The sequence below is a fragment of the Acipenser ruthenus genome, unplaced genomic scaffold, assembly GCF_902713425.1.
Source record: "Acipenser ruthenus unplaced genomic scaffold, fAciRut3.2 maternal haplotype, whole genome shotgun sequence".
NCBI lineage: Eukaryota > Metazoa > Chordata > Actinopteri > Acipenseriformes > Acipenseridae > Acipenser > Acipenser ruthenus.
Genome location: NW_026708128.1, coordinates 51,551 through 63,114, shown reverse-complemented (window position 1 = coordinate 63,114; position 11,564 = coordinate 51,551). Strand labels below are relative to the sequence as shown.

The 11,564-nt window shown below is 49.4% G+C and overlaps 2 protein-coding genes across 2 annotated transcripts; one reads left to right on the top strand and one right to left on the bottom strand.

Annotated features, from left to right (window-relative positions):
* Positions 1-396: 396 nt before the first annotated feature.
* Positions 397-2,775, bottom strand: LOC117964920 (cornifelin-like). The gene is made up of 4 exons (XM_034909718.2): positions 2,692-2,775; positions 1,643-1,786; positions 923-1,059; positions 397-501 (listed from the first exon to the last, which is right to left on the bottom strand). Exons 2-4 carry the CDS (start codon positions 1,773-1,775, stop codon positions 397-399), a joined length of 375 nt encoding a protein of 124 aa, XP_034765609.2. The 5' UTR covers positions 1,776-1,786; positions 2,692-2,775.
* A 1,075-nt stretch (positions 2,776-3,850) lies between these two features.
* LOC117434082 (mitochondrial import receptor subunit TOM40 homolog) lies at positions 3,851-11,162 on the top strand. Its single transcript, XM_059019917.1, is given in 12 exon segments — positions 3,851-3,897; positions 5,253-5,323; positions 5,325-5,393; positions 5,395-5,456; positions 5,578-5,645; positions 6,172-6,263; positions 6,372-6,474; positions 6,741-6,846; positions 7,266-7,388; positions 7,678-7,754; positions 8,437-8,539; positions 10,935-11,162. Coding segments are annotated over 11 exon segments (1,008 nt in total). The 5' UTR covers positions 3,851-3,897; positions 5,253-5,258; the 3' UTR covers positions 11,075-11,162.
* Positions 11,163-11,564: the final 402 nt, after the last annotated feature.

Here is an 11,564-nt window from a genome sequence, read left to right as displayed (position 1 = left end):
AAAAGGGAACTGTATTCAACTGAAAAAAAAAAGTGTCGTTTGTGTGAATGCGGTGTAACAGTGATGTCCAATCCCAGTCCTGGAGTGCTGATCCACTCCTGGTCTTTGTTCCAACCTTGTTCCGAGCTCCTGGACCCTGCAGTAGACAATGATCTCATTTTACCTGTTAAACCCGGAGTGGATCTCCCTCCAGGATCAGGATTGCCTCTGCAATGTAACACGCATGAAGATTTGCTTATACGGCTCAAAATAATAATTACAAGAACACGTTTATTTTTAATATTAGACACAGGGCATATGGTACAAAATGACAATGTATAATAATATAATAATAATAATAATAATAATAATCATACGTTATTATATTGACATGAATGGTTAATTGTGATGGTCCTGTCACCGGATGGCCTGGGTGGTTCTGATTTTAATCTCGCGTCTCATCTGACACATGGCGCAGGGCAGACAGCACCACACGACACAGTAATCATTGATCATGGAGCCCTGCGGACCGGAGCAGAGCACAGACAATCAAACTGACCATCATCATCATCATCAACATTAATAACGAGTCATTCAGCAGAGGCTGTTAGCCAGCGACTCGGGGGGTGAACTCTGCATCATCAACAACTGCTGCTGCTGCTGCTGCTGCAGAGTCACCGCCAATAGGAGCTCGTTTGTTTTACGTCTCATCCTGAAGGACGGAGATACATACATACAAACAAAGCCCTTTTAAAAATAACAAATAATTAACTTTAAAAGCATATGCATGAAAAAATAGAACAAAAAATAAGCAGTCATGTGCGTTGATGTAATTTTCGTAGAGTGTTACAGCTCTGGCTCACGCTTCAGCATCACCCTAATGAGCTCATGTTGCTTCTACACATCCCTCCGCTTTGTGTTTGAACCCGTATCTTTAACTCACCGGGATGGAGTAGCGCTCCCTCATTCCGGTGCGCAGAGCGCAGTGAGAGCAGGGCAGCCAGCCAATCACAAAGCACTCCCCAAAACCCTCTGCCACCTGCGCAGAGAGACAGCACAGACAGAACATCCCGCAGGCACCTGAGAGAGGGGGGAGGGGAGGGGAGGGAGAGAGAGGAGGGGGGGAGAGAGAGAGGAGGGGGGGGGAGAGAGAGAGGAGGGGGGGGGAGAGAGAGAGGAGGGGGGGGAGAGAGAGAGGAGGGGGGGGAGAGAGAGAGAGGAGGGGGGGAGAGAGAGAGAGGAGGGGGGGGGGGAGAGAGAGGAGGGGGGGAGAGAGAGAGGAGGGGGGGGAGAGAGAGAGGAGGGGGGGGGGAGAGAGAGAGGAGGGGGGGAGAGAGAGAGAGGAGGGGGGGGAGAGAGAGAGAGGAGGGGGGGGAGAGAGAGAGAGGAGGGGGGGAGAGAGAGGGAGGAGGGGGGAGAGAGAGGGAGGGGGGGAGAGAGAGAGGGGGGGAGAGAGAGAGAGAGAGGGGTAATTGCAACTGCGATTGTACTTGAACAAAACGCATTGCAATTATAATTGTAACTGAACAATCCTGCTGTAATTGTAATTCTGATCATTATAGTTCACTCCAGGGCTTTTGTACAGTCAGTGATTTAAGCGCCGTTTGCAGGGGCGATGCGTCAAACTTAGAAGAACATGAAAACCCTCGGAGCTGCCTCTTACAGATGCCCAGGTCGCTGCATGTCTCACACAGTCCCGTGCTCCAGCCCTGGGTGACCGCCGGGGGCTGCACGACGATGGGGGCGATCACGGGAGGAGGAGGAGGAGAAGGAGGGGAGACCATGGGGTACGCCATCGCTGCGGAGACTGCAGACAGAGGGGAGAGAAACGGGGGGGCGGGGTTAGAGCGGGGGTAGCAGCCAGGGTTGAATTCAATGAGTTTAAAAATCAGCTCCCGGTCCCTTCTAATCAATCGCGGGTGATCAAGTTATTGGAAAGCAGGAATGGACCCCGACTGACAACCACAGCGGCCGTGTTAGCATGAAAACAGAAGACGACTACCTTTCTAACCGAATTGATCAAACGGCAGAGGAAGATCTATCCCTAGACCAGAGACCCAAATCAAATTAAAATCTCTGTGAAGCGCTATTTACGAGCGGCGCAGAAGGACGCGCTTTGCAACCCATTCGCAGTGCCAGGCGGGGTTCAGACCGAGCGGTCATTAGTCTGCTGTCTTCAAACTACCAATTAAGAACTGAACCCAGTTCTTAATTAGTTAATAGCGCACGTGGACAAAAAGTATATCATTTAAGAAATGCTTTTTTTTGTGTTTTTTTTTTTCCTTTTGTATAATTCCAGCAATCGCCTACAAACAATGTTTTTTTTCATTAATGCAAACGGGTCCAAATTAAAAATGTGTTTACAAAATGTTATACTTGTACAGCCCGCGCTCACACAACAGCTTCGCAATACCTTGAAAATGAAGTCAGTGTGATATTAAATCGGCCAGACTTCACTCGTCCTATATGTTTGAGAATAGCTTTTATAAGACTGCATGCATGTTGTAACGTTCTCTATGTGTGTATATGATGTCGGCGGCCCCGCGATAAGTCTACTTACATTTATTTAATTAAACTTGATTTGAGGAATGTCTCTCTCTTATTCGCCACCACGGATATTATAGGAGAATGCTAACCTTGTCTTAACTTTGAACATGTTTTTAAATGTAATTGTTTGATATAAAAAGGTCGTTTATAATTTTTGTTTTCTACCTGTTGGTTTGACGCACAAGCAACCCGCGCTGCCGCCAGACTTCTGCACCCCGTGACGCGCCGCGCACGCGCGTGGTTTAATAACTAGTCCAGGGCAGTCTTGAGGCACGGAGACTGAACTGCTCCCTCCCTCCCTACCTCCCTCACCCCCCCTAAGAGAAAGGTGCTCCCTCAGTCCAGGGCAGGCTTGAGGCATGGAGACTGAACTGCTCCCTCCCTCCCTCACCCCTTAAGAGAAAGGGTGCTCCCTCCAGTCCAGGGCAGGGCTTGAGGCACAGAGACTGAACTGCTCCCTCCCTCCCTCACCTCCCTAAGAGAAAGGGATGCTCCCTCCAGTCCAGGGCAGGCTTGAGGCACGGAGACTGAACTGCTCCCTCCCTCCCTCACCTCCCTAAGAGAAAGGATGCTCCCTCCAGTCCAGGGCAGGCTTGAGGCACGGAGACTGAACTGCTCCCTCCCTCACCTCCCTAAGAGAAAGGGGGCTCCTCCAGTCCAGGGCAGGCTTGAGACATGGAGACTGAACTGCTCCCTCCCTCACCTCCTAAGAGAAAGGGGGCTCCTCCAGTCCAGGGCAGGCTGAGACATGGAGACTGAACTGCTCCCTCCCTCACCTCCCTAAGAGAAAGGGTGCTCCCGTACAGAATTATTGCAAAGCGCGTTGCACACCCACCCCGCTAGATGGCAGCACTAATATCCAGCGCACTTTTATCAGGTCTCCCGATCCCTGCATGTTGACCTTCATAGCACCAGTCCTGCGCTGCAACCAACCCGCCCTTGCAAAACTACAAAACCCCGACGACCAATCATAAAGCGGGCGACCCCCCCTCCCCGAACGGACTCTTCTCCCAATCAAAACGCTTCGTCCCGCCTCAGCACCGCAGTTCAGCAATCACACACCGCGGAACAAAAAAGGGGCGTGCCAGCCTCCTGCATGCCACCCAATCGGTGCGAACGCGTAGAATCCGAGCCTCCTATCAAGAACACCGGAGGGCGTGGTCGAGGCGAGTCGAGCCCACGCCCCTTTTCCCCCGACCTCTCTAGCGACCCTGCCTTTAACTCCTGAGAGAAAACCAGAGCAGCCAATGGGAATCAGCGAGGGGTCGGCGGTAGCAATCGCGTTGGAGAGGAGGCAGACCCGGTTGTCATCAGTTCTGCAGCCGCTGGGAGCGCCCCGTCCTTCTGTTAAAGACCGGGGTTGCAGCGTGTGTGAGTACAGCATGATATGTGCTTCAGAATTGAGAAATGTCAAAGCAATATACCTTCGCTTTTTCTCCTAATGCGTTGAGTGCAGATTTAGGGTCTGGAAAATCGCGTCGCGTTTTGTGTCTGTGGCAGACACAGCTAAATATTTGCAAATACACACATCAAGCAGTCTTACAATGAAACTGCGCGCTGTGTTGTAATGCCTGTGCTGCATTAGCGTGTTACCCTATCATGAAAAGGATTAGTATTGTTATTATTATTATTTATGAATATTTCCACCCGGATCACAGCACCGCAGCGATGCACTCAGACAGGTAGACAGACATCTTCAGAACATGGCACTCGATCCACAGAGAAGCACACTCGCTACGATTCATGCTGCCCAGATGGGAAAGGAAAAAAAAGGCCCGTGCTGTTACATGCAAAAGTGTGTCGGTCGTGTTAGATCAATCAACGAGCGGTACTTTGCTTAATTAATGTTAACAGTGCAGCGTGTGTGTGTGTGTATATTATATGTAAATGTCGTTTTTATGTGTGTGTGTGTTCTCTCATTTAACGCCCGCGTTCAGACTGTGCGCAATCTGTTTAGCAAAAGCTGCGGGTTCGTTTTAATTATTTTAATTGCTGCCGTCTGCACGGACTCCTGCTGGGTTTAATTCAACTCGCATCGGATCAGCCGCTTAAAATATCAGGTTTTTAAAAAAGCAGCCGCTTTTAATTTGGCCGAATTTAATTTTGAATGTGGTATTTATTATTTATGTTTTTTTTAAATATAGTTGTATACCACATCTCTTTAAAAACATCGTGTAGCATTTCTCTTGACGAGAGCTGCAGTACGCTTGTAGAGTGACGTCGGGGGACCACGCGTTGTGGCCTCTTACGTCAGATAAGTAAGAACCTTCATTTGTCTAAGACGTAGACCGTGACGTAACAATAGCCTGTCGGTCAAGAATCGTACGAAACAACGCAGTACACTGAGACGCCCATATTCTATTAGAAATCGCTTTGAGTTCGTTTCTTGTACTGAAAGTGAAATGTCATTAAAAAAAAAAAAAATCTTAATTATATTACAATGTTTATTTTTCTAAGAGCAGTAATCCTGTTCTGGTTATTATGAAGCTCACAGAATGAATATAAAGCTGGCAGTGTCTCTCTGTGAGTGATTCTGCAGTGCAGAGCTGTCAGTAACCTCTCTCTCTCTCTCTCTCTCTCTCTCTCCTCTCTCTCTCTCTCTCTCTCTCTCTCTCTCTCTCTCTCCTCTCTCCTCTCCTCTCTCTCTCTCCTCTCTCTCTCTCTCATCCTCTCTCTCTCTCTCTCTCTCTCTCCTCTCTCTCCCTCTCTCGTGTGTCCCGTCCCAGTAGAGAATGGGTAACGTGTTGGCAGCTGGTTCCCCCAGCCCCGCTGCGGGCTCCCCTGCAGCTGGACCGGGCCCTGGTATCGGTACCACCGGGCTTCACCATGCCCCAGGTCTCCCCCCTCAGCCCCCCGGCAGAGCCCAACGCCAGCGAGGGAAGGCTGCCCCAACCCAGGCCCCTTCGAGGAGTGCCACCGGAAATGCAAAGGTGAGTTTGAGAACGAGAGTTTCATACTGGGAGCTCGATCAGCCCCCCCAGTGTGTCTGGCTAACCTGCTCGTTCCCACTGCGGTCTCTGACCCGCTGGCTTCTCTCTGTGTTTTCTGTAGAGGTGTTTCCAGCACCCATGGATGGGGTCAAGCTGATCGTCAACAAAGGACTCAGCAATAACTTCCAGGTAAGCCAGCCCCAGACTTCACATGAACGAGCCGTTCGGCAGACGCTTCTATCCAAAGCTAGGCTAAAAGAATTGAATCTATTCAGTCTTGAACAAAGAAGACTACGCGGCGATCTGATTAAAACATTCAAAATCCTAAAAAGGTATTGACAATGTCGACCCAGGGGACTTTTTTGACCTGAAAAAAGAAACAAGGACCAGGGGTCACAAATGGAGATTAGATAAAGGGGCATACAGAACAGAAAATAGGAGGCACTTTTTTATACAGAGAATTGTGAGGGTCTGGAACCAACTCCCCAGTAATGTTGTTGAAGCTGACACCCTGGGAACCTTCAATAAGCTGCTTGATGAGATTCTGGGATCAATAAGCTACTAACAACCAAACGAGCAGGATGGGCTGAATGACCTCTCTCGTTTGGAAACTTTCTTATGTTCTTAAGCGATTTCCTCAGGCTAGGGGTGGGGGGGGTGGACTGTGCTTGATCAGCCCTTCAGCCCTGTTCTTTCTCTCCTCCTCTCCTCTCAGGTGAATCACACGGTCTCTCTCAGCACCCTGGGGGAATCCAACTACCACTTCGGAGCCACGTACGTGGGCACGAAGCAGCTGAGCCCCACCGAGGTGAGAACTCCAGAGGAGGTCAGACCGCTCTGCAGCGGGAATCCCTGGTGAAGTGACCGGACGCTGGGCTGCTTGACTCTGATCGGTCTCTCTCTCTCTCTCTCCAGGCTTTTCCCAGTGATGGTCGGAGACATGGACAATAGCGGCAGTTTGAACGCACAGATTATTCACCAGCTAACGACAAAGCTGCGCTCCAAACTAGCATTCCAGGTCAGTACTGTGCTCTATACTTCTAATAATAAATTATAGGGAGGTCCTGCCAGCACAGCGAGGCTCTGCACTGTGAGTCTGTGTAACTGTGCTGCTCTGTTTAACAGTGTGTTCACTGTTTAAGTGGCTCAAGGATATCGGTCCAGGTGAAAAGGCTCTCGTGCCGGTCCTTTTTTTTTTTCCGGTCGAGGCTGCTAGCCAGTGAGATGCTAGGAAGTAGAAAGCCAGTTTTCTCAGATGTTTATCTCCCCTGTTTTTCTGGGCAGACCCAGCAGTCCAAGTTTGTGAACTGCAGGTTGACGGGGAGTACAGAGGAGAGAGACTTCACTGCTGCTGTGACACTGGGAAACCCTGACATCATCGTGGGGTCAGGTGAGACAGGAGAGAGAGAGTGTGTGTGTGTCTGCGAGCGTGCGTGCGTGTTTGTGTGTGTGTGTGCGTGTGTGTGTCATGGACAGCCTGTCTCTCTTTCTTTCTTCTTCTTTCTCTCTCTCTCTCTCTCTCTGTGTCTCTCTCTCTCTCTCTGTGTCTCTCTCTGTCGCTCTCTCTCTCTCTCTCTCTCTCTCTCATCTCTCTCTCTCTCTGTGTGTCTCTCTCTCTGTCGCTCGCTCTCTCTCTCTGTGCTCTCTCTGTCGCTCTCTCTCTCTCTCTCTCTCTCTCTCTCTCTCTCTCTCTCTGTGTGTCTCTCTCTCTGTCGCTCGCTCTCTCTCTCTGTGTGTCTCGCTCTCTGTCGCTCGCTCTCTCGCTCTCTCTCTCTCACTCTCTGACCGCTCGTCTCTCACTCCTCTCAGGTATCCTGGTTGCTCACTACCTCCAGAGTGTCACCCCTGCGCTGGCTCTGGGGGGGGAGCTGGTGTATCACAGGCGGCCGGGTGAGGAGGGCACCGTCATGTCCCTGGCAGGGAGGTATACAGGTGAGGACGGAGCACAAGGAGGTGAAGCGACTCGCTCAGGGTCTCACACACACACACACAGCGAGTCAGTGGCTGATCTGGGATGCACTGGTAAATTATAATGTAGCTGTGTGATCTGATAGGGGTTTGGTTTGCTCCTGCAGTTAAAGAAGTCCAGCTTCTTAACTGTCAAGCGTTTTCATGCAAGATTAGAGGAAGCTGTTCAGAACGTCGCCTGGTTTTATTCCTCCACCCTGATGAAGTTTGGTCAGGACTCTGTTTAAAGACTTCGTTTCTCCTCTCCTCTCAGGCAGTAACTGGATCGCTACACTAACACTAGGACAGGCAGGAGCCCATGCCACATATTACCACAAAGCTAACGACCAGGTAAGCAGCACGCGGGGGGGGGGGGGACGGGGGGGGGGGGACGAGGCTCCCATCTCTCTCTCGCGCTCTCTGTCTCTCTCCTCTTTCTCGTCTCTCTCCTCTTTCTCATCTCTCTCTCCTCTCTCAGTTGCAGGTAGGGGTGGAGTTTGAAGTCTCCTCTCTCCTCTCTTTCTCATCTCTCCTCTCCTCTCCTCTCAGTTGCAGGTAGGGGTGGAGTTTGAAGTCTCCTCTCTCCTCTCTTTCTCATCTCTCTCTCCTCTCAGTTGCAGGTAGGGGTGGAGTTTGAAGTCTCCTCTCTCCTCTCTTTCTCATCTCTCTCTCCTCTCTCAGTTGCAGGTAGGGGTGGAGTTTGAAGTCTCCTCTCTCCTCTCTTTCTCATCTCTCTCTCCTCTCTGTTGCAGGTAGGGGTGGAGTTTGAAGTCTCCTCTCTCCTCTCTTTCTCATCTCTCTCTCCTCTCAGTTGCAGGTAGGGGTGGAGTTTGAAGTCTCCTCTCTCCTCTCTTTCTCATCTCTCTCTCCTCTCTCAGTTGCAGGTAGGGGTGGAGTTTGAAGTCTCCTCTCTCCTCTCTTTCTCTCTCTCTCTCCTCTCTTTCTCATCTCTCTCTCCTCTCTCAGTTGCAGGTAGGGGTGGAGTTTGAAGTCTCCTCTCTCCTCTCTTTCTCATCTCTCTCTCCTCTCTCAGTTGCAGGTAGGGGTGGAGTTTGAAGCCAGCACGCGAATGCAGGACACCAGCGTATCTTTTGGCTACCAGCTGGACCTGCCCAAAGCGAACCTGCTCTTCAAAGGTGAGTTTACAAAAAAACAAAGGGGGACGGGGGGGGGGTGGATGCTAGTGACATCACCGCTGACCCGGGGGGGTGGATGCTAGTGACATCACCGCTGACCCGGGCGGGTGGATGCTAGTGACATCACCGCTGACCCGGGGGGGTGGATGCTAGTGACATCACCGCTGGCCTGTACTAAACAAGGCTTGATTAAAATCCATTCAGAAGCACTAACGAGATGATCTCCAGAGAGTCTGAGGACCCCTGTTTAATAGACTCGGGGGGTGACTCTGTGTGTTTCAGGGTCTCTGGATTGGATTGTACTGTAGTGTTTAATAGACTCGGGGTGACTGTGTGTTTCAGGGTCTCTGGATTGGATTGGATTGTACTGTAGTGTTTAATAGACTCGGGGGTGACTCTGTGTGTTTCAGGGTCTCTGGATTGGATTGTACTGTAGTGTTTAATAGACTCGGGGGTGACTCTGTGTGTTTCAGGGTCTCTGGATTGGATTGTATTGTACTGTAGTGTTTAATAGACTCGGGGTGACTCTGTGTGTTTCAGGGTCTCTGGATTGGATTGGATTGTACTGTAGTGTTTAATAGACTCGGGGGTGACTCTGTGTGTTTCAGGGTCTCTGGATTGGATTGGATTGTACTGTAGTGTTTAATAGACTCGGGGTGACTCTGTGTGTTTCAGGGTCTCTGGATTGGATTGGATTGTACTGTAGTGTTTAATAGACTCGGGGGTGACTCTGTGTGTTTCAGGGTCTCTGGATTGGATTGGATTGTACTGTAGTGTTTAATAGACTCGGGGGTGACTCTGTGTGTTTCAGGGTCTCTGGATTGGATTGGATTGTACTGTAGTGTTTAATAGACTCGGGGGTGACTCTGTGTGTTTCAGGGTCTCTGGATTGTATTGTATTGTACTGTAGTGTTTAATAGACTCGGGGGTGACTCTGTGTGTTTCAGGGTCTCTGGATTGGATTGGATTGTACTGTAGTGTTTAATAGACTCGGGGGTGACTCTGTGTGTTTCAGGGTCTCTGGATTGGATTGGATTGTACTGTAGTGTTTAATAGACTCGGGGGTGACTCTGTGTGTTTCAGGGTCTCTGGATTGGATTGTACTGTAGTGTTTAATAGACTCGGGGGTGACTCTGTGTGTTTCAGGGTCTCTGGATTGGATTGTACTGTAGTGTTTAATAGACTCGGGGTGACTGTGTTTCAGGGTCTCTGGATTGGATTGGATTGTACTGTAGTGTTTAATAGACTCGGGGGTGACTCTGTGTGTTTCAGGGTCTCTGGATTGGATTGTACTGTAGTGTTTAATAGACTCGGGGGTGACTCTGTGTGTTTCAGGGTCTCTGGATTGGATTGTACTGTAGTGTTTAATAGACTCGGGGGTGACTCTGTGTGTTTCAGGGTCTCTGGATTGTATTGTATTGTACTGTAGTGTTTAATAGACTCGGGGTGACTCTGTGTGTTTCAGGGTCTCTGGATTGGATTGGATTGTACTGTAGTGTTTAATAGACTCGGGGGTGACTCTGTGTGTTTCAGGGTCTCTGGATTGGATTGGATTGTACTGTAGTGTTTAATAGACTCGGGGGTGACTCTGTGTGTTTCAGGGTCTCTGGATTGGATTGGATTGTACTGTAGTGTTTAATAGACTCGGGGGTGACTCTGTGTGTTTCAGGGTCTCTGGATTGGATTGGATTGTACTGTAGTGTTTAATAGACTCGGGGGTGACTCTGTGTGTTTCAGGGTCTCTGGATTGGATTGGATTGTACTGTAGTGTTTAATAGACTCGGGGGTGACTCTGTGTGTTTCAGGGTCTCTGGATTGTATTGTACTGTAGTGTTTAATAGACTCGGGGGTGACTCTGTGTGTTTCAGGGTCTCTGGATTGGATTGTACTGTAGTGTTTAATAGACTCGGGGGTGACTCTGTGTGTTTCAGGGTCTCTGGATTGGATTGGATTGTACTGTAGTGTTTAATAGACTCGGGGGTGACTCTGTGTGTTTCAGGGTCTCTGGATTGGATTGGATTGTACTGTAGTGTTTAATAGACTCGGGGGTGACTCTGTGTGTTTCAGGGTCTCTGGATTGGATTGGATTGTACTGTAGTGTTTAATAGACTCGGGGGTGACTCTGTGTGTTTCAGGGTCTCTGGATTGGATTGGATTGTACTGTAGTGTTTAATAGACTCGGGGGTGACTGTGTGTTTCAGGGTCTCTGGATTGTATTGTACTGTAGTGTTTAATAGACTCGGGGGTGACTCTGTGTGTTTCAGGGTCTCTGGATTGGATTGTACTGTAGTGTTTAATAGACTCGGGGGTGACTCTGTGTGTTTCAGGGTCTCTGGATTGGATTGGATTGTACTGTAGTGTTTAATAGACGCGGGGGTGACTCTGTGTGTTTCAGGGTCTCTGGACAGTAACTGGATTGTTGGGGCTACCCTGGAGAAGAAGCTGCTGCCTCTGCCTCTCACCCTGGCCATGGGGGCACTACTGAATCACAAGAAGAACAAGTTCCAGTGCGGGTTCGGCCTCACCATCGGATAAACACTGGAGAGACGGACACAGAGAGACGGGCAGACAGACAGACACAGAGAGACGGGCAGACACAGACAGACACAGAGAGACGGACAGACAGACAGACACAGAGAGACGGGCAGACAGAGAGAGAGAGAGACTGACTTACGGAGAGAGAGAGGGACGGACGGACGGACTCTTAAGACAACAAGAACTACACAGCAAACTCAACACAGACTCTCTAGAAAAAAAAATTAAACTTTTTTTTTTTTTTTTTAATCATTTGTTGATTGTACTGTTTAAGTTTGGGGGGGGTGAGAGAGAGGGAGGGAGGGAGGGAGGGTGGGGGGGGGGGGCGGTGTGTGTTTTTTTTATTTTTCTGTCTTGTTTGTTTTTTTCCTCCAGTGGTACATACATATATATATCAATATAAAATTATTAAAAAAAAAGATGAAAACACATTTCTGCAAGGGTGGTGTTCTTGCTGTTTGTATTACGATGTCTTATGGATTTAAAAAAA

Coding starts and splice junctions, on each gene's coding strand:
- LOC117964920 (XM_034909718.2), bottom strand. CDS start 1,775: ATGGCGTACCCCATGGTCTCCCCTCCTTCTCCTCCTCCTCCTCCCGTG. Junction 1,060..1,642: donor ATGCAGCGACCTGGGCATCT/GTAAGAGGCAGC, acceptor CCCCTCTCTCAG/GTGCCTGCGGGATGTTCTGT. Junction 502..922: donor GGGAGCGCTACTCCATCCCG/GTGAGTTAAAGA, acceptor TCCGGTCCGCAG/GGCTCCATGATCAATGATTA.